Here is a 23,696-nt window from a genome sequence, read left to right as displayed (position 1 = left end):
TGATAGATAGATAGATAGATAGATAGATAGATAGATAGGCAGGAAAGTCCATGAAGATCATAAAGATTCATAAAAATGATAAAGGAAGCAAGGAGTACCTTCAAGAATATACTCACACATTAAGTTATAATGTCTGCTTTTGGACGTTGGAATATTTGTGATGAGAATAAGAAAGTTAACCCAGGGGCGAAGGGCAAGGTGAGTGTTCCTCATTGGAAGACATGGATTCCATAGCATTATACCCAAATTGCTAACTGCTAGAATGGCCCTGGACTTGCACATTAACTTTAATACAGGAATATAGTACAGCAAAGGATTACGGAACAGAGGTGAGATTTTTTTCTCGCAATCTGAAGTTAAAAAGGATGGAGATTCTAAATATCTCTGATATCCACTGAACCTTCCTTAAGCCAAAAGTATGCCTTTTAAATTTTAGCTGTATTGTCTTTTTTTAACTCTATAATTAAGATTTTTGAATTCCCAGTGGTAGTAAGCAAATCTGAAATGTAGCAGAATGTGCAAGAAAGCAAGTGTCTCTGCCCCAAATATTTTTAGCACAAAGATCTGACAGTAACTCACCCTGGCTGGCATAGCTCAGTGGATTGAGCACGGGCTGCGAACCAAAGCATCGCAGGTTCGATTCCCAGTCAAGGCACATGCCTGAGTTGCAGGCCATGGCCCCCAGCAACCGCACATTGAAGTTTCTCTCTCTCTCTCTCTCTCTCTCTTTTTCCCTCCCTTCCCTCTCTGAAAATAAATAAATAATTAAAAATAAATAAATAAAGACTGGTATCTTACCTGTTTAAAAAAAAAAGATCTGACAGTAACTCAATAGAAGTACTCTATTACCTCTATTAGTGATCTCTTTGAATAAAATAGGAAGCTAATATTCCATTATAATATGTAATTACCCTTATGTTCTTCTACCCTAGTGTGCCACCCTTTGAATTTTCATCATTTTCAATTTAAAATTTTTAGAATAAAAATACTTTGGCAGATGACTTTTTGCTAATTTATTGGGAGCATCATTTATTTTTCTCTATAGGAGAAGAGGAGGAAGTAGGAAAAAGTACAATTGTATTTTCTTATATAGGTTTCCTAGAAATTATTTTGTTTTTAATTCTTTTTTCTCACATAAGCTCTACTCTGTGAATTGTATAATGTTGAGCTTCCACTTTCAAAAGACCAGAATCTTACCTATAAATGGCTTAATCAAACACCTTTTAATATGAACAAAGTAACTTTCATTAATAAGGTTTTTTGGGGGGTTTTTTTGTTTGTTTGCTTTTTGCATGTTGAGGAGAAGTAGCTTCTTTTGGGGAGGCTCTGGATCACAAAAAGCATAGAGAAGCAATTTGCTCTTAATAAACACAAGACCTTCTTGTATAACTGGTTTTGATCCAGAATGTTAGGGACAGTCCTGCTGGTTGGTATTTGGGAGGAAATCAAGTAATTTTACCTGAGTTATATGGACTGATTTTTCACAGTAAGTGATTCTACCATTTATGTGCCAACTTATACCCTGCTTTCTGTGTTATGGATTTGATATAAGATGGAAAAGACTTTAAGGTATCCATTTTTAGGAGACTGAAAATCTAATGCTCAAGCTACTTCTTGAAATTTTATTTAATTAGCATTCTGTATAATATGGTAGTTTATACTTCATGTGGAAGATGTTAAATTAGCTTTTTCATCCCTGACAATAGTGTTCAATTTAAGGGGGAAAAATGAGCATATGTCACAGTAGTTGCAGAAACCTGCTAAAGACATTACCTGTTGAGCTCACTTCTTGTTTTGCTTTGGGAACCAGGAACAGTTGAGATTTTACATTTGGAATAAATTTTAAAATTTAAACTCATTGAAATTCTAGTTAACATATTCTGTTTCCTTTTCTCTTAAAATGTGTTACCTTATTCTGAAATAATTACAATTGTTGTTAGACTGTTGGCACACCACTAACATGGAAGTATCTCTTCTGTTTCTATTTTGGGAGTTATTACAGTAGATTTTCTGTTTGAAGACAGGGTCATCTGCTTTAGGGTAACTGTAATCAGATCTTCTCCAGTCTCCTGAAGTAAAATTCTCAGGCATAGATCTCTTATTGAATAGTATTGGTGTTATGGCAAATTCTTTAAATATTTTAAATATTTTTTCTTTATAAAAAGTATTGAGAAAAATATTGATGAATCCTATTTGGTATTTGCTTATTATATTTCATGATGTTTTATGGGTTTATTTTCTACTTGGTATCAATTATATATTTAAAACTGTACTGTTATATTTTATTAAAATTATAAAAACTATTCTATTAAAATTAAGCATGAATTACACATTTTAATTTTTATTGTTATTATTTAGTTTTAACAGAATGGTTTAATCTTTTCACCAAATTTTTTGTGAACTAGTGTTTCTTTCATATTTTATAGGGAGAGAAATGTAATCTCTCCACATTTTAGAGATTTATCACCTTACTTTTGTTCAGTGATTCCTGTTACTAATTAGATATTTTAGTGAATGTATGTTCCTGATTGCATTTTATATAAAAGCACATTATGATATGACATATAAATTCAACTTTAAAAGTTATTAATTTCACTGTACGGATTTTGAGCTTAATGTCTATTTTTTATTAGAATATGCAAAGTATAAATTTTAGTGTAAACATCTAACTAAATTTTATAGAGCAGTATAGTAATTAATTCTAATTTAAAATTTGGACTGTTTAAAATACTTGTAAATACCTATTAGGTTAACTGAAGTATTTACGAAAATTGACAGATCCATTCACATTTCTCTAATGCAGAAAATGTTCAAGCTCTTTTCAAATTTGTACTGCTTTTCCTTATTTTACCCTTCTATTGCTATCCACTTGGAAGACTTAGAAAGCAGAAAACATCTCTTACATATACATGATCAAAAATGTACGCCTGATGGCCTGGAGGTTGAAATAATTATCTCTGGTGGCCGTGCAGATCTCAATGTCAAAGCTGGAAACCACAGGGCAGCTGAATTAAAGCATGAAAACTGGCATGAGCACAGACAACTGCTTGAGGCTCTTTATTACTGTTTGATACACCAGCCCTTTGTTGAGAATCTTGTTTTTTTGGTTCGAAAGCAACTGTGTGTGTCTAATCTTGCGTTTGCCTTTATCATCAATTCCATTCCTGTGATATTTACAAAACTAAGCAACATCACATGTATTTATCCCGATTTCTGAATTAGCGTTTCTGAAGCTTTCTGCTAATCTGCAGATAGGTGGCACCGTTCATACAGATTGAAAAAGCAGTGCTTTCCCTGTTCACACTATTCCATGCTGTAAATTAACCTGTCACTTTATTATTTGACAAGATCTTCATTTTTATTCATCAGGACTTGGGCCAGGATGGGTGCATTTATGGCCATTTGCTTTGCACGGCTCTCAGCTGAGTTTGTAGGTATTGTAAGTGAGATCCATTATCCCTGTTACAAGTGCACACAATGCAGATGCTGATCTGTGATGATGATGAGAAACCAAAGTCAGTAAAGACCACATAAGCCACCCTTGATGAAAAGATAAATGAATGCATAAATAACATTGTGCTCTGCTGTGTTTGCTGAGATCAAGGGTAGATTTTGAAGGTTTTGAGAGATCAGACGTACAGAACCTGGAGAAATTCATCCTCCTTCACTTTGCATTCAGCAAGCATTTCACTGTGTACAGAAAAGCTGAGAGACATTTTAATACATTACTGGAAGCTCAGAAATGTTTGGGTACTTCTCTTTTTTTAATATTAAAAAAACACAAAGAAATGGCAGAGGCATTTGCGTTTAATAAGAATTTAACATGGTACAAAGAAAGCCATGCTTGCTTTAGACAATTCCTAACTTAGTTCTTTACGTAAATACTCTCATGTCTATTGTGTCCTAATTATAAATGTAATTATAGAGATAAATTAGTAAATTATGTTTGTAACTGTATTCATAAAGATTAATGATGTTTAAACAGACATATGCATGATAACATAAGATATGTACTTCAACTTTGTGTAACAGATGTATTTTAAAATAGTCCATAGAAATAATTTAGCTAATTGAGTATATTTTTTTAAGTTGGCAGAACAGCAGCAAGAATATATACACTGTTGTGTGTTATCTATACATTCTCCTGAAATACATATTCTGAAAAAAGTTTAGCTGCATGGTACCTGTGAGAAGTAAGAACATTGGAGACCAGCTCTGATGATAATGTCCCTGAGCTTTACAGGGATAATTGTACTACACTGTGACTAGAGAGGATAGTTGATTGAAAACAGTGCTAACTCCATGGTACAGTTTTTGTGTTTTGTTGGTTTAGAAGATTTTCTTCCCCTCTTCTTGTGTAAAAAGATACTTTTATATAGTCTCCTTTGGCTAAATGTCATGTTGTTATTAAAGTATGTTATATGAAGAAAATAGGATCTGATCATGAATATGAATATGATATAATGTTATATTTTCTTTAATAAGTAATCATTACATACTTTGTTTTAGTCCTAATGCCTACCTAATTATTATAATCATTCACTGCATTGTTTTAAAGTGCATTTTGAACAATTGAATGATAGTTCTGTAGTGGCAAATAGCATGTGAAATTTATTCTACTTTTTTATTTTGTTCTATATGTGTGGTAGATAATAACATGGCATTCATTTAACCATTACTGGACACCCGGTGACTAGTCGTATTTTCTGTCAAAAGACTGTTTGCAGTTAATGTTAGCAAACCCCACCACGTCCCTGCCAGTGTAGCAGATTATCAGTAATTGTATGTGTGTATGCATTTTGGGGGAGGGTAAGGGGGCAACATTTTCTTCAGGTCTGACTAAGATATAGATTCCGGCTGGCTGTTTTTGTATTTCATCATAAAGCCTGTGAGGAGGCCGCTCCCCATTGAGTGGCTGTGAGCCCATGAAGTTGCTGGCGTGCTGTGCAGTGTTTTGATCTCGGCAGTGGCAGTTATGTTCCGATAATTTGGTAACCCCCAGGACACCTGCAAATCAGCCTGGATTTAAATTACAATTAGGTTTTATGGCATTTTTTAATCAGACAGAAGGTGGTGATAAAAAGAACCAGGTATTTTCATATTAAGAAACGGTAGTAAGTATTTCAATTTAATCGGACGGTTGCACCAATAATGGAATCCGATTGATCTGGCTGAGAATGATGCAGATTAAAACCATATTTTAAAAGGTGTAAAGTTTTTGAGACTTAAACAATGACTGGTTGTAGATCAGCCAAAGTTTTTGGACAGAGGAAGTTTGCTAAGTATCTACTAAGAACTATACAAGGCAGAATTTCTATCAGTTTCTCAAGAGACATTTGTGGAGCTCAGGCTATTCATAAAGTTTATATCAGTGAATTTAGAACAGTTGTAAATTGGCGAGCAATGAAAAGCTCCAGAGAGGTTTTGCAAGTGCCAAAAGGAATGAGGTAACAATCTTTCCAATAGGAAATCAGATCACTCAAATAAGTATGGTTGAATATCACATATTTTAAACAGACTGGTTGTTTGACACATTGGAGTTTTTCAGAGGGTCTATAGACCTTCTAATTGGCATGGTAGAACAGATATAGTAAAAATAAGTTGAAACCACTTTTAAGGAATCATAGTTTATGCTACGAAGATCTATAAAAGAAATTGTATTAAAGTGTTATTTGCAGTGAATAAAAGTGAAATTGTAGTTTTAACTTTGTGTGAAAAGTATTCTTTTTGTATTCTCTTTGGTATGCATCCTATGAACTCTGCATCTGATATAGGGCTTCTATTTAATAGTGCTTGCCAAGTCTTTATCACTATAGATCTAAAGCAGTTCGGAGCATGTTTGATTTGAAGCAGTTCCCTGTGTATAATTGCACTTGAGTCCTTTGCCTCTCTTTGGCTGAAAACCTAGCTTATTGCAGCTAAGAGAATCTCCACACAAAAATGCAGTTGTCCTTGTGCATAAAAGCAGATTCTGCACTTCACACCTTTTCAAATTAATATTTGTGATGGTCTATTCTCTGCCTCTGAGTTTCTGTTCTCTTGCTTTGTTCCTGTGTTTGATGTAATGTAAGCAAGGACAAAAGGAGAGCTGGGAGAGTGTGTGAAAATGGTAGTTAAGTGGGCTTAAGGGGTGCTTCAGCACTTTCTGAAAGGATTCATGAGTGAATAGGCCTTCAGAGTGCTTAGCTGTAGTGCTGTAAATAGACAGGTCCAGCACAAAGCTGCAGATGAAATGAGCACATGCATATCACCCCTTGTGACATCTGGCCAACCCTGGAATATAATTTCACTTCTTCAGCCTCAACCAAACATTTCCCGAATGCTCTGCGGTTAAAATCTTTTGTTTGGTTAATTGCATGAGTAGAATATACAAGTCTCTTGGAGGTCTGCTGTGGACGAATTGGACAATTGAAAGATTTAATGAGATACTGCCAGTTACTCATAATAAGGTTTCTTTTCTGCTTGGTAGTTTCTGAGGTTTGTGATAACATAAAACTCCTTAATGTTCCAACAAAAGGCAAAATGAGAATTGGAGTATATCTTTGTCCGGTGATATCCTTTTGCTCATTCCAATCAAGAGAAGTGTTGTTTTTCTGATGTTTTGTTGCTGTTATGGGTTTTATGTTATTGTCGAAGTAGGTTTTTTTTTTTTTAATTTTGGAGCCTAGAAGGTTATCTTTATGATTATGTGAATGAGAATTTGGAGTTCTCTGAAAACACCCCTGTACATGTTATTGAATAAAGTTTTTTTGCAAGGGACAGTGGGCTTTGTAAAGGAAAATTTGGGTGGGGGGCGGGTTATAGTGCCAAGTTTTTGAAATCCGCCAGGTAAGAGAATTCAAAATGACAGCCATGTATAGGTTACTTGTAGATTTTCTTAGAATGGGCTCATATAGGAATGAAGGCTAAACAAAGACAACAAGATATGTGAAGTTAAACAGTGGGCAAAAAAGACAATGTGCTTTCTTTTCATGGTAAATCTTATAAGTATTCAACCAAACTCTACTCCATAAAGTCGTCTGAAGAAAAACTCACTCTCTCCTATCCCAGTCTTAAAACAAAAGACAAGGTCCATTATTACTTCAACAGCAAGAGAAAAGGAAATGAGAAGGGGACAAGGGTTGCTACAGTTTGACATGGGGCAATTAATCTTCCAGTAAGCGTTGTCAGGCAGAAATGAACACAAATGGATCACTCACATTAACCAGAGGAGTGGTAGGTAGGGATTTTAACAAGCATTTACGAGAGTCCATTTTCTCACTAATGAAGAGGGGAATAAACGAACCAGTGTAAGCTAGCATTATGTACTTAAAGTTGTGTCCTTTTGGCTAAAGACGCCTCTTCACATTCTTGACATTTCTAGTAGAGCCTGTATTATCTAAGCCAGGGCTAGAAGGGTTGAAATTCTAAGGTTGGCTTAGAACTATGCATGGCTTACTTCAGAGCCCTGTGTCACTGTGTTCATTAGTTTAAAATCCCATTAACCCTTCCCTTTCACCTAACAATTGTCTTCAATATTATTTCACATCAGAACTCAGTTGGACATACTGCTTTTTTCCTACTTTAAACATATTTAAGAAGGAATTTTAAAATTAGAATTACCTAATCATGTGTGGTTTTTAAAGACCACATGTCAAGATTGTTTGTTCACTAGTTTTTGCCGCTAATAGATTATTAATGTAAAGAACATTATTAAGTGCACATTAAAGGAGTTCTGTTGCTGGCTGGCTGATACTAGATGAACACATTTCTATAATTGTATAGTGGTAAATAATGTATTTGATGGTTTAAATTGCTTAAGAGACAGAAAAACATGATCATTAGGAAACTAGTTTCTTGGCTAAATAGCACAGATTTGACAATTAGTGCATATGTTTTAAAGTAAAAACATTTGATGTCTAAAAGCAACTGATAGTTGGGGGAGATCTTTCACCTGCCCTTTGCTTCAGCACCATCATGATACTGTGAAGCACAGGCATGAGACAGTTTGAACTTTAAATATATGATACTACTTTGTATTACATGATTTCATTACTTCTTGTTATTCCCTAAGACACTTCTACACAAGGTTTGAAGTTGTAGTGTGACATTTATTTTTAAGACAGTTTATCTCACTATATGGGTTTGCAAGGTAAGACTTGTTGACTCATTCTATCACTTATTTGCTGCTACTATATTCTATTTGAAGGGAAATAAGTTGTGATTAAAGTTGGTAAATACTTGTATTTTGAAAACAAAGTCCTTTACCTCCATATTTTCAGGTACCTATGACATTTTCCTTGAATATGCAGATTATATTGCAAAAACTTTCAGCTGTTATGAATTTTTATATGTTTTATGTATACCAAAGGGTCACAGATGGTAGAAAGATTTGCTACCATGAGGTAGTGTAGCATTTTGGATTAAAAAATTAATCTGTCTCTAAATCTGTTTAAAGAGTTTTTGCCTTCTAATGAGCAGTATAAATTATTAATATTTCATGTTCTTGGGGGACATTCACAGCCATAATTTTATCCAACACAGCGTTTGACCCGGTGACATCATGTTTGCATATTTTTGCATTTTAATGAGTTAGTCATTTAAAAGGTTACAAAGAAACCATAACTCATAAGTAATTAAAATTATTTAGCAGAAGAAGTATGAGAAGATCTTCTGACACAGGTCACTGTGGGGAGGGAAATTCAATAGCTGTACTCAGTTGCACCTGTTAGGACATAGATGTGTATAGAAGCTTTTCCCTTAGATTATGAAATGATTTTACTTGTTAAAATGTCTGACTGTATACAGTGCAACTGTACGTGCGCGCACCACACACACACACACACCTAAGCAGTACATTTGCATTTTGATGGAGTAATACTACTCTTAACATAAACATAGCTTATCATTTAGAGTTAGTTGTCCTTGAAAGTCTAGCTAGAGTGGTTTTAGGAAAATTTACAGTAATACTTTTTTTCCTTTTTATATTCCTCTGTCTCTTGAAGAATAAAATAGACATTTTAGGATTAGTCCTTAATTCCAATTTGGAATTTTCTACTGAATGGAATGTTCTAAAATAAAAGGTGATTCATAGCAAAGCACTGTGCCTAGCGGAGTGCTTGGTAGATAGTAGCTGTTTATTAAATATTTATTGTATGAAGCAGTGTTTCATGAATTATTGACTCAGAGAATAGTGGGGTCATTCATTATGGACTTGAACCATAAGAAAAGAAAGCACTGATAATATCTTTAAAAAAACAGAATATTTGAACAATATTTGATTTGGGAAAAAAGAAAAGTGGCATATTTAAGATAAAGTGTTTAGATACCATTGTTTCTTAAGCAGGTTTTAAGAGTAACTTAAAATTTTAAGCATATATCATGTGGTATCTTGGTAACAGTGATAATATTTTGAAAAAACATGTTCCTACCAGCTATAGCTCAATAGCTATGATATTATACAATTTTATAATGGATTTTAATAAGAAGTTAAGAGAACATAGGAGTTTTATTTAGCACTCTTGAGCATGAAGGTATAACCAGAAGGTACAACAGTAAAACTTCATAAGATAAATTTGCCCATCCAAGTCCACTTGGGCCACTGTATAGAGCAGGTGTGTCTATAGGCTGCCCGGTATCCACTTAAGGAGTTTTGATCTGCTCTTGACTGGGCACAGTTTGTAGCTTGTTATTTGTTTTTAGTTTAATGTGTAAATGTGTGGGTGTATGTTTTATCTTCTGATAAGAATGAGAAGCAAAGAAGATAAAAGATTTCATAATGTTGCATTAAAGCTTATTTCCATCCTGCATAATGAATGGTAAATATTTTTTAATGCTGTTGTGGTTTACAGAATGCTTTAATATGATATTGATGATTAGAAAAGAAATTTGTGAAATTCAAACATAATGTTTTAAAACCTTGTAAAAGAAGCAGAGCAGGTGAAAATACGGGTAAAGTGCAAAGTGAATGTTCTAAATAAATAGCACTTGGATGACCTGGGATGTCAGAAACTGGAGACAAGGGTTGTGGTTGTCAATATATCCTTCATGTTTTACAGACTCCTGAGGGAACAAGGAAGATACAATTTCACCTTTTCTGTGCCAAAACATTTTAATTATATCTTCTTCCAACTACAGCAGTTCAGTAACCAAGGAGGCTGACATTGATGCATGTGTTGATAAAGCTGCAAACATTCAAATGAGATTAACAAAGATTTTGAGCAAGGGTGACAGCTCATTTTGCACAGTTTTCTGCATCTAATTCAGGCCAGCGTAATAATAGAATATTTTATAACTGTTTTGTTATTCAAAAGGACTTTATGATGCATTTATGTTTGTGTATATCCTTATATCTTACTCAAAAATTATCTATCTGTAGCTTAAAACTTTTGCAGCTGTGTTAATAACCCTGAAACAATATTAAAGAGAAAAAGCCCTCATAAGTTTTTTTGTGTTTTTTTTTTTGTAATCATACTTTCTCCTTGAACTCTTTGCCTTTACCTTAATTTATCTTGAGCACTCTAACTAGGGAAGGTGTAAAAATAGCAAACATATATTTCTAATATTGCTTAGTGTACACTAATAAAGTGGCCAAGAAAAGTTATATTCAACTTATTTAACTAATAAAATTGTAATTTCTTTATGTTCTTGAGCTCCTTTGAGCACATTTCAGTTTCTTTTCTCCTCTATTCTCTACTTGAAGGCAGCTGACAGTCTTCTTTCACTTTTCTTTTGTTTGTGAAATTTTCTTTTTCTTCTTTTTTTTATCCACTCACTTCTCCATCTGCTTTCACTTTTGTTTGCTTGGGCCGTCTCTCATCCCAACTTGATATGAGGAATGCAGTGTGACCCTGACCTCTATCAGCCCATGCATGACCTTCTGACTCTACCATATAACCTTTGACCTTCTCTTTGACAGCTTGATTAATTACCCTGTGTTATGATTTATGAGTAAGTGCTATGTAAACATATAGACAACAGGTGGTCCTCTGAAAACTTTTGTGCATGTTTTCTTTTCTTACTAACTTGATGAACTATTTAAAGTTGGAAACTAACTTATTGGGATAGTCCTGTGTTGGTCCATATAATGGTATTTTTATACTATGGAATATACATTAGACTCTAAGGAGCTACAGTTTGAAACATGGTTGTGACAAACAATTTACAAGATATTAGCAGGGTGCTGTTACCTAAATGCACCTTGAGAAGAAGCACAAAACGAAGTCAAGTGACATTTCAGGCGTTTCAGTCCAGGTCACGTCTTGAGAAAATTGCTGAAATAATGCAGGGGGCATTTTCAAGCACAGCTGCAGCTCCAACAACTATGTTTTACTTTAACGCTCACTAGTGTCTTCTGATTGGTGTCATGACCTCATCTCACGGTTGCACCTAGGATGTGCAACAGTGACTTATACGTACCATTCTTGTGAAAAAGATGAAATAAACACAACATATATCTTTCAGAAAAGATGAATGGACAGTGGTTTGTCTATTTTAACCACGGGTAGATATAGTTTATAGATAAGACACTTTGGGTTTCATTTCCCTTGAGGACGAGCACCTATCTTCTTTCAACCCAAGTAGATAGAATGCTGAACTTGAAAAATATGATTGATAAATTGTGTGTAAAATGATCTCTTGCAGAGCCTTGCCTAACCAAAACGGAGAGTTCTATAGCTCAAAAGGATTCTACTCTGGCTCCTGACCCCTTTGGTCACATGTGGCTTGCAGTAGTATTGAGGTTATATGCAGAGCTGAGTACTTTCAGCTGATTTTTTATTTAGCCAACCACAAGAGATTTGAAAAGAGGTAGAATTTTCTCCTGTTTTTAATTTTCTTTATAATTGGTAGTTATTAGATAAATTAACTTGGATAAATCTTCCGTTTTAGCAAGGTTTCTTGGCTTCAAATGCCATTCTATTTTTGGTCAGGCATTTAAAAATTATATCTAGTTGTAGAATCTTCTGATAGTATGTTTCTGTGCTGATTTCGTTTCTTTAGCAGGAGTTCCTCTTGGTTCTTTGTGTTTGGCATCACCTGTCTGTTTTAGACCTCTCTGACCTCAGCCACATTTGTCGATTGAGTGATAAATGAACTATTATTTATTAGTAAGTGCATCTATAGACTTGAAAGTAAAGAAGGCCTGACAAGACTGTGTATTCTGTTAAATCACAGCAACTACTTATGCTGAATAAAATGCTATGTCTAACTATAAAATTTTGAGGATTTCTGACTAAGATCCTATGGTTTATACCTTATAAACACCCATATGAAATGAAGCTACAGTTAGATCAGTTAGATAGAAAAATGCAATGAGATAAATTAAAGAGATAAAGCTTACTTTTACCACTATTTGTCCTCATTATTACTTTCTTGATCTTCTACTAGACTGTGTGATCAACCGTGAGTTAATTAACAACTTAATGTATGCTTTGTCTCTTAAAATGTTGGATATTGGGAATTGATTTGGGTAGATCATTATGAAAGATGCCAGAGGTTTTATTTATTACTTGTACAGTGTTAAAGATAATCAGTTTGATCATTCTATCATGTTAAAGATAAGTCTCCATGTATATTTTAAATGACCTAACATTTCATCTTATGAGAAATTTAGCATTCTTAAGGAATAATTAAATATAAAAGGAATACTTATATAAGATGTTTAAGGTTCTAAGCATTAGTAGTAGAGGCCTTTCTTGTTAGAATGCCAATGCACAGTTCTTTTATGATACTGTATTTGATACCAGATTTTATAGAGTAGTTTTATAAAAGTTTATGGGTACTTAGTTGAGGTCAAAGTAGGATCTTTTTTCACTTATTTCTGTTTATACTGATTGAGTTACTAGGATTACAAAGAATGGTATTTATTCTGACTTTTTAAAGGTGTAAATTAATATTCTTCTCCTAAAATGGTTAAATTTAACTTCTGGTATGTCGTCTGCTTTGCTTTACTTTGACTATTTGATTTGACTCCTTGGTTTCCATATCTTAATGTTGACATGGAGAAAATCTCATAGCTTTATTATATAAAGAAATTTGTTTGACAGTGTTTGTATATGATGGCAAAGGAGGAGAAGATGAAGTTTTACTGCATATCTGTGATTAGAGCACAGAAATAGTTAACTTTGTTTTGTTGCTTAGCTATTTCCTACTCATTGCAAAGTGGTTATGAATGGTCTTTGTGAATATTGCATTAATTAATTTATCAGGTAAATTTTAATTGAAAAATGTAAGATTTTTATGGGATGGTAATTGAATTTTCAACAAAGACATTTATTAAAATTAGCTCTCATTTCTGCAGAAAGTGTTCCTGAATATTTCTTGATTGTTATTTCCTTAATTAAATTGGCAGTATGAAATACCTAAGTGATAAAGTATTTTCTAAATAATTCAGGTGTTTAAAGAGAAACATTCATTGTTGAAATCTAAATAATAAAAATTCTTTAATTGATTTATACAGTGGTGATTTTAAAATAGAATCATTTTTCATCGGTTGGTGCCTCAGTGAAAAATTGACATTGTGTCTTTATAAAATTGGACAAATGAGTTCATGTAATTTTCAGTTACTAATCAATAACTTAGATAAATACTACTTCTTTGATGATTTATGTGTGTCTGTTTTTATACTTATTTAGATGGGACACATCAATGGCAGAGTCCATTTAAAATCAAATAGGCACAATAATTTTCTAGTACATGATTTCCAAAATTGAAGTATAAATTTCGGCCTAATAAACCTGATATTATCAAAATATTCTTCCTAGTGATTAAATTATAAATTAGGGTAGGAGTTGTAATTCTGGTGACTATAAATTTTGTCTGAAGAGTTTACCTTTATTTGGAATTTATTCTTTTTGCAAAGATGATGCTAATGTATTATCAGTCCATTGAAGCCCCACTTTGTTATCTTGTGTTTAAATTTTTAAAATGATCGTGAAAATGTAACATATCACTATTTTCCTCTCTAATTCACATGTAACTATGAGGGGGTGTGTGAATGTGTGTGCTGAAAGCTCAATTCTCTCAGAGAAGGCAGGGAGGAAACATGACAGGAGACCACTTACTCACGGTACAGAATCTAGTAAGGAGGCAATTTTCTTTTTGGCCTCCGGTGACCTTTTTTGACTACGTTCCTTACACCAGAGACATTGTACTGAATGCCTCCATTTCACCCTGTTTAGCAGAGTGCAACAGTGTTCTTTAACTTACTTTTTTGGTGGGAGGAGAAGTTATAGCTGAAATTTGAGAAGGGCGTGAAAAGTTGTAAGAGGCACAAGGAAGAGGGGTAGGAACTTCCTTCAAATGTGATTTTAATAACTAGTCAAGTGTGTCCAACTGTAGAAAATCACCAAGTGACAATCTGTCTACCTGACAGTGATTACAATGAATTACAAGACTTTTGAATAGCTATACAGATTAGAATAAAACAGGACCAAATAAAATATCTTTTGTTGGTAAAACTTTGACTTACCAGCTAAGAAACTTAAAAAAAAAGAAAACCTCACTTGTGCTTTGCTGTAGAACATTTAAATTTAAAATCTTGTAAAGTATTTGATAAGGATTTCATGAAAGAGGTATTTTTCTAAAAGTTTTATTCAAACATGTATTGAAGATTATGTGGTATTTTGTTAATCAGTTTGGTACCTATTATTATGTAGTTTTTATTTATGTAAGACGACTCTATCTTAATTAACAGCCCTGTCACTAAAAGCAATGATCTTCATCGATCTGCAGTGATCTTCAAAATCTCTGAACCATATCATACTTTTAGACAATGATATTATTGGGCCTTTGGGGAGGAGGAGTTGAAACAATCACAGTGAATTTTGTACATAGTTTGTGAAACCGGCTGTTTAAAAAACCCAGTGCATACAGCAGTGTAGCATATTTAAAAATAAGATAATTGAGTCTGTACTATTATTACTGCTATTGGGTTTTTTAAAATCATGTTATGATTACCTTGCCAAAAATAATTAAATTTTGAACAAAGAAGATTCTACAGTAACAGTTTTGGAAACATATATATATTTTTTAAGTAAGGATGATTTGTTAAAGCTTTATTTTTTTTGTAGTTCTGATATTTTTATCATAATATAGTATATGTTTTAAATATGACCTTATAAGAATGTACAAGGCAAAATTGGGACACCCTTAGAATAGAATTTAATAGAAAAGACAAGATACGTAATACTTTTAAAAGTTTGTGTTATTCATGTTTGTCAGTGGTAATTGTTTACCCATTTCTATTTCTCACAGGATATTCCATGAGTTATAAAAATGTAAATACCAAAGTTTTCTTAATTATAACTATAGAAATGTTTGCCTTGCTAGAATTAAATCAGACAGAAGAACTTTCAAAAGGGTTTAATAGCTCAGTAAGCTGCATTTTAAACTTTGGAACTTATTTACTGGTAATAATAGTTCTTTATAAAGAGAAAATTATATGGTAGTTAAAATATGAAAGCAATTTCAGGGTTAAAGAGTTGCTTTCATACATTGTGCTAAGACATTAATTCACTTTGTTTTATGATGTGTGTGTCCTTGTGAAAAAGCAGGGAGGTGAAAAAAATCCAGGGTGTACAGGTAGACACTATATGTATGTTTCTGATAATATACATATGAAATTCTGATGATATACATATGATAATGTACATATGTAAATGTTAGATTATATTTATTCTTTTTCATCATTCAAACAAATTCTAAAATGTTATTAAAGCACACATTTCAAAGGAGAGAAAAATTTGACAGAATTCTTTTTGTATTGTAAACTTACTTTCAAGGAGGTTATTTTCTCAAAGTATATATTATAAATATTAATGTGGCTTGAAAATGTACTTTTATAATTTCAATGATTTAGGGGTTCTGGAAGATCCGAAGTAATTTTTTAAGTGTAAACTTTATAATGTTTATGTTACAGTTATATCTTTTTGTTCTGCTAGGTAATCTATGCTTATTTACATATCCAATGCAGGCAAACAATTTTAAATGACTTTCTCTTGGAAAAATTAAAACTTTTTATGAAGGAATATTTTAATGAATATATAAATATATTAAATAACTTATGGAACTTTAAGAACTTTTTCTTAATTGAAGTGGTTCCTATGATTAAATTTTGCTGTCTTCTTTTCTTTCAAAACAGGAAGGATATGGAGTAATAGTTCTGAATCCCAATGAAAACTATATTGAAGTAGAGAAGCCAAAGATACATGTACAGCCATCTTCTGATTGTTCAGATGAACCAGCAGAAAAACGGGAAAGAAAAGATAAAGTTTCTAAAGAAACAAAAAAGCGGCGTGATTTCTATGAGAAGTATCGGAACCCTCAAAGAGAAAAAGAAATGATGCAGTTGTATATCAGAGTAAGTGATAAGATTATTACTTCTGTTCATTATTTTCTTTATATTTTATTTCATATACATTATTTTGTTTATTTTTTTGATGAAGCTGTTCATTCTTAACTTTTTAACCATTTATTTTCTGTGGGTACTACCTGAATGAAAATACTCTGTTTTTATTCAAAATTACAAATACATTATTCTTATGTCAGTGTCCCATTTTGTATGCCTTAAAAGCAATTAAAAATGCCTCATAGAAAACATGTCTTCCTCTTGAGTGGTGATAGTTTTAGTGCATTGTTTTCTTGTGAGCAATCATCCATCCACGGTGTCTCAGCTTAACTTCTAAAGGCAGATGGAAGTGAGGAAGAGTAATTCATATCTTAAATATTTAAGCTGGAATAGTTTAGGGATAGTGTAATGAGGGAACTCTGTCCTTTGCTCTTTTCTTACCCAGTGAACCTCTGCACTTTGTAATGCTAGCAGCATGAAGTCATTATAGCAGCGCTGCCCAAGGAGTTCTGATTCTGCGGGGGCACAACAGTTTTATTTGCACTTTGACACATTCTGCTTGATATATACTGTGTATTATATATATGAGACAGGCTCATGCAGTTTTCAAAGCTCTTATTATGGATACTGGAAATATAATTTAATAGTAAAGCATGTCAAATATGCTACAGGGTATGTAAAGTAGTAAATTGATATGTTCTTCAAAAGTGAGCAATTCAGAACATTTAAACATGGATAATTAACATTTTATAAATTATACTGTAAGATAGTAGTAAAGTTTGAGATTATTCGGTGTGAGCTATTTTTACATTTACTTTAAAAGTTCATTAATAAAATATTTTATACCATCTTTGAGGAGAAATACATGGCTTTCAAAGCTACTTTTTTAATATACTTCTAGTTCAAGGCATAATCACTATACTTTTGGGAATCGTGCTCCACATATTCAAGACATTTGATTATTATAGATCAATCTGCTGAGTAAGTTATGAGAGGTAAGTAGGAATAAAAGCCACATATCAATTTTCAAGACCCAAAAATATGTGTTCTTGACCAATAATACCCCAAACAATGAGTCAAGCAGAAGTTTGTCAGATTATAATTTGTAAATTTCTGAAAAGCACCTCATTATTTAATATATTATTTGAAAAACAAAAGCAGTTAGGCTTGGAATCAGTAAGTAGCTTGCTTGTTCTAATGTAGTTATGTTACTGCTTTTCTTTCCTATGACTCCATCAGGTCATTTTGTTACCGTCTTCTCTATTGGTAGTCTTCAGCTTTCTCTTATATGACTCAATCTGTCAACCACCATTTTAAGACAGTTTAAAAACAAAACAAAACTCTAATATCCAGATTTCAAATAAAAATTGTATAAAGTTTTTTTAAGTATATAAATCATTGGAAGTTACACGTGCCTATGTAAAATGCACACAAAGTGGTTTTGTGCATTTTTTTATTTCTTCTAAAACAGTTTCTTGTATTTGCCTATTATATGTACAGATTAAGCATCTATTTCTGACATCTGTCGTGTGGTAGGTTTTATCTCTCCTTTTCTCTTTTGTCTTTATCTTGCCACCATCACTTTGATTTTTTCTTTTGTTCTCTTATATGTGTGCATTTGCTTTATTCTATTTTTCACATCTGTTTTTTTTTTTTCTTACACTAAAGGAAAAAAATTTTTAGGTTTCTTCATTGTTAAGATCTGCTGTCTTTCCCTTTGTCATTTTCTTTAAATCTTTTATCTCTTTTACACTTGACCATTTTTACTTCTTTCCTTATCATGTCTTTTTGCCCGTTTCTTCCTTTCCCCATCAAAAGGGCTAAAATACAAAAATAGACTCATGTAGATAATACAACTTTAAACCCTGTAGTTTCAGTTATGAAATACTATTTTTTTTGATAAACACCTTTCTCTTAAAATCTTCTGGAATTGTTCAGAATAGCAGCTAAGCTGATAGTCTTCAAACATATTCCTGTATAGTAAGGGATGATCCTATAGTAGGAAAGAGAAGAATGCTTCATTTTGTGTACAGTGCTTTAATTCTTAGATAATTTTGATCTACTTGAGAAGTGAATTCTTCTTGCACTCTCCTTCCCTCTACATATCTCCAAATAACAAGGGGCTGTAATGTTCATACACAGAGCAATGGGTGTGATGGGGATAAATTAACTTTTGTTTATATACTTCTTAAACCTTTACATTTTGAAATTTATCAGTTAGTCTTTGGAACAACCATATGAGATAGGTGGATCAAATAATTTTATTCTTATTTTATAGTTAAGGAAACTGCTGCACAGATGGTCCATTTTTGTCTGGGATCACATAACTAATAAATAGTAGAACTAAGTCTTGAAAACAGACATTCTTGCTCTTTTTTCTTTTTTACCACATTGTTCTAATTGGTTGAAAACAAAGTATGTATCTGAAATATGAAAACTAAACCAATTATCATAAAATAATGATATAATAAACTATATCAATTATTATATAGATTTTAACCAGTTATCATTTAATAGACACTATTAAATGCCTGTTACAAAACAGAATAGATATTTATAATATATAAATAAATGATATATTATATTATACAGGGTCCAGTATTGAGTGCAGTTGGTAGGGTAAGTGAGTGTCTCACATGAGATGGACAGCAATTTGAACATTTCACCTAAAATGGTGTGCTTGGGTGTGATATTGTTATGTTAGAGAATTACATGCTTATGATTTTGTAATAAAAGATTTTTATGTAATAAAAAAGGGGTGCTATTTGTGCCAGACCTTGTATATTAAAATATATTTTTTCTCTTTTAAGAGGATCACTAATCTTGATCTAATTTTACAGATGAGTGGACTGTAGATTAAAACATACTAATTTTTCCAAGTTCACATAGCACTTAATGTAAGCTTCGTGAGCACAGACACTCAGTCTGTTTTGCTAACTGCCGCATCCCCAGGGCCTAGAACAGAGCCTTCATGATGAATATTTGTAGAGCAGAACCTTCACAATAAATTTTTATTTAATAATGTATTGGAGCCAGGATTAAAATTCCAAATCACTACTGCTTTTTAAAATATGTCCTTCATTATTAAAGTATACTACTTGATTTTCATTGCTGGTCCCCTACCCCAACCCAGTGGCTGAGAATACATTCCAAAAATGAATGATAAAAAGTATGTCAAGATGTATTTGATACCTTGACTGATCTATACATTTTCATCTGAATATATAAAAGTCAAATATTCTGTTTTTCTTTTTAGCTCTATCATCTTGGTGATAAAATTATGGATGAAAATGGAAATATTTTATGCTGACCCAATGCTGCTTTTTACATACTTGCTGATAATAATACATCCAGACTACTGTACTCGCTCTACCCTTTATATACTTTGTGCTTTATGTGATCTGTAACTTTGCTTCTGGTTCTTTCCCTTAATCCAAATTCTATCCATTTTATAGTACCCAGTGATATAACACATTTTCCTCTCACTACAATCAGTGACCTCTCCTTACTATGATTCTTAGAAGTTATTATGATTAGTTAATTTACATGGAATTTGTCATGTGCAATCTTGAAACATTGCTTGTGTTTTTATTTCATAATTACCAATTTATCTCTCCTATCTTTCCACATGATCTCTCCACAATACTCTAGATCTTTGAACATGCTTTATGGATTTTGGGATTGCATGTCAATCCTTACTAATCAGCAGATATGAGCCAGTTTTTACAATAATGCAGAGCATGCTGTGATGAAGTGAGGAACTGATGCTAAACCCACACACTTAGAATTCAATCCCCTGGAAATCCCAAAGCAAAAAGACTGGACTTTAGTCTAAAGATACATAGATAATGTGACCTGCAGCATAGGAATGAGGGTTATTTTGGTATCAAACTGGATCATAAGAAGTTAAGTACTCTGACTAAGGCAGAAGATCAATTAAGAGAACTTTATAGTTCTTTATATTTTATATAGGTGGAATATAAGCAAAAGTGATTTGAGAGCAGTCTATGAAGTACTGGGTTGGAAATGCTTTAATATCTGTACCCTAAGAGACTTAGTTGTGGGCTATGGTGTTAGAAAGTAAAGAAGAAGGATAATTAGACCCAGACCACTTTTTAAATATGGTAGAAGTGGAGGGGAGAAGGCAATTCTATGGCCACACAAGTAAAAATTTAAATGTGGAGGAGACATTTACAGAATAGGAATCTTGACAGAGCCTGGCATTACACATTGAAGATACTCAAATATTTAAGGATTGATTGCCTGTTGACATCCATCACAAAATCTTACTCCTTAACATGCAAGATATGTCTAGTTTTCTGACTGATTTTTTTCAGCATTTATGTGAATTTTTGCAATGTTCAGAAACAGACAATTTTGATAAACTGAAGCTTTCTTTAAAAAAATATTTTTGATGTTCTTACTTGGGTGATGCCCAAAATATTGGTGAAAGCTGATAAATACCCTGTCTTCTCTGTACCTCTTCTCTTCTGTGCTAATGCCACTGGAGTCATTTGTATCTAGTGTTTCAGTGAGCAAATTCAATTTATGTATGTTACAGTCAATGATTGTTTAATCTCTGGAACCATTTTCTTTTCCTAGTATATACAAGTATTTGAATTTTCTTTTTCTCTGGAATCTAGTAAGTAGTCAAAATCTCCTTTCAAATTTTCACAACTATTTAGTATGCACAAGGAGAAATAAAATAGAATCCATGTCTAAAACTTTAACATTAGCAAAGCATAATTTTACTTCTAAATGATTATAAATAGATATGACTAACTATTGGGTTATGTAGCACATTTCTAATGCATTAGGTGCAGAGCTTGAGAGATCAAAGTACCTACCGTTTCATGTGGCAACTTTCCTTAAATAGGAAATAATGCACTTTCTGGCATATATTATGGTTTATTAAGGGGATTGATTTGGTGTAGGCAATAAACATCATGTCAGACATGCCTGACAGGAAAACTTGCTTAATATGTTGTGTAATAAGATGGAATTTTTTGTTCTTGAAAACATCTGCCAACTGAATTCAAGAGTGAAGACAGAAAATGTCATCAATTCAGTGGTAATCCTATAAATTTAGGTTTTTTGAGCAACACATACCAAGATACACAAAATTTCCAGTGTTAATCACCACTGGTTATAGTACTTTGTAAAACGATGAAACAAAAACATTTTATTTTTATATAATGTGTTAATTAATTCATAATGAATTTTAATATTTCAACAGATAAAATTTTAACAAGCATCTTGCCAACAGATCATTTTTTAAAGCATCTGTTTTTTAATGTGTCGGGTTGAGAACTGAGTCAAATGGCTAAATATGTACATATATTCTTTTTAAAAACATATTTCCACCCCTTTAATTATAAATAACACTATTTTTCCCCTTAGACCACAAGGGGCTGCTGCTGTTCAAATTGGATTTTGCTTTCCTCAGAAACTGTATACCCCAATTAAACTACATCTTTTCTTTCTTCCACTTTTTATCCTTAGCTCAAAATCTTTTAAAATATAACTGGAGAGAAAAAAGAACGGGCTAGCTTAATAATAATATAACTTTGTAATCAACATAAGAATATATATATTATTTAAATATTTTCTATATTCCAAAGCCTTTGCATTTTTCCAGATGAACTTAATTAAAACCTTTAGTCATTGAAGGCAGATCATGATAACTGTTTTTATTTCCTGTTTTTAGTGTCTGAATAACTTTCAGAATCATACCCATTGTGAAGAGATAGTATAGAGGTGAGATTAAAAGTGCAGTCTTATAGACCTGAGATTGAATACCAGCTGTTCCACTTAATACAGTATAACTTCAAACAAGCTATAATCTTCTGTCAGTTATAAGCTGTGACTTTGGGTAAGTCACCACTCTTCTCTGAGTTTCAGTTTCTTCATCTGTAAAATAGTGATAATCAGAGCTACTAGGCTGTTGTAAGGAATCGATGAGGTAAATTACTATGTATGAGAACAACCAATGGAGTATCTACTTTTCATTATATCCCCCTCCTTTCTCTTCTCTCCATACTACATTTTTCTTGGGAAATATGGAGAGAATTACGACTGAATGAATTTTTTCCTAAATGGTTTATAATTGATGCTTCACAAACCTTTATGTCTTGGGATATGTTTACATGCTTAAACACTTATTTTAACTTTTTTATTTTTTCAATTACAGTTGACAGACAATATTTATGGGTAACAGATATACAACCCAGTGATTAGATATTGTATAACTTACTAAGTGATCATCCCAGTAAATATAGTATCCTTTTGATATCATACACAGTTATTACAGTATTATTGACTGTATTTCCTATGCTGTACTTTACATCCTCATGACAATTCTGTAACTATCAATTTGTAGCTCTTAATCATCCCTTCACATTTTTTTTACCCAGCGCCCCCTGCTCCCAACACTCCTTCCATCTGGCATTTGTCAAAATGTTTTCTGTATCAATGAGTCTGTTTCTGTTCTGCCTGTTTGTTCCTTTTGGTTTTTAGATTCACTTGTTGATAGATATGCACTTATTACTATTCTACTATTCATATATATTTATCTTGTTTTCCTTCTTCTTAAAGAAGACCCTTTAACATTTCATTTAATACTGGTTTGGTAGTGATGAACTCCTTTAGCTTTTGATGGTCTGGGAAGCTCTTTATCTGTCCTTCAAGTCTAAATGATAGCTTTTGTTGAATAGAATAATCTTGGTTATAAGTCCTTGCTTTTCATCACTTTGAATATTTCTTGCCCATCCCTTCTGGCCTTCAGAGTTTCTGTTGAGAAAACAGCTGACAGTCATATGAGAGCTCCCCATAGGTAATTAACTTCTTTTTACTTGCTGCTTTTAAGATTCTCTCTTTGTCTTTAACCTTTGGCAGTTTAATTATGATGTGTCTTGGGGTGGGCCTCTTTGGGTTCCTCTTGTTTAGGGCTCTCTGTGCTTCCTGGACTTATATATTTCCTGTACCAAGTTAGGGAATTTTTCTGTCATTATTTTTTCATGTAGGTTTTCAATTCCTTGCTATCTCTCTTGTTCCAACACCCACAAGATGCAAATGTTGGTACACTTGAAGTTGTCTCAGAGGCTACTTATATTAGCCTTATTTTTTTTTTTGGTTCTTTTTACTGTTCTTATTGGGTATTTTCTACTTCCTTTTCTTCCAAATCTCTGATGTGATCCTCTGTTTCATCAACTCTGTTGTTGATTCCCTGTAACATATTCTTTATTTCCATTTATGTATTCTTTATTTCTGACTGCTTTTTTATATTTTCTAGTTTTATTTTTGTGTTCCTATTTCTTTGTTGAAGTTCTCACTAAATTCATCTATTCTTTCCCTGAGTTCATCGAGCATC

At 32.7% G+C, this 23,696-nt stretch overlaps 1 protein-coding gene across 5 annotated transcripts in view; it reads left to right on the top strand.

The window, feature by feature from the left end:
* FAM172A (family with sequence similarity 172 member A) overlaps positions 1–23,696 on the top strand; it is a 410,616-nt gene that overhangs the window by 147,888 nt on the left and 239,032 nt on the right. For all 5 annotated transcript variants that reach the window (XM_028531429.2, XM_028531422.2, XM_036020535.1 and 2 more), the window contains one exon: positions 16,121–16,339. In XM_028531429.2, the coding sequence (XP_028387230.1) occupies positions 16,121–16,339 (219 nt within the window). The remainder of the gene's footprint in view (positions 1–16,120; positions 16,340–23,696) is intronic.

The sequence above is a fragment of the Phyllostomus discolor genome, chromosome 3 (assembly GCF_004126475.2).
Source record: "Phyllostomus discolor isolate MPI-MPIP mPhyDis1 chromosome 3, mPhyDis1.pri.v3, whole genome shotgun sequence".
Taxonomy (NCBI): Eukaryota; Metazoa; Chordata; class Mammalia; order Chiroptera; family Phyllostomidae; genus Phyllostomus; species Phyllostomus discolor.
The sequence above is the reverse complement of the archived record's forward strand: the minus strand, read 5'-3'. Positions and strand labels throughout refer to the sequence as shown.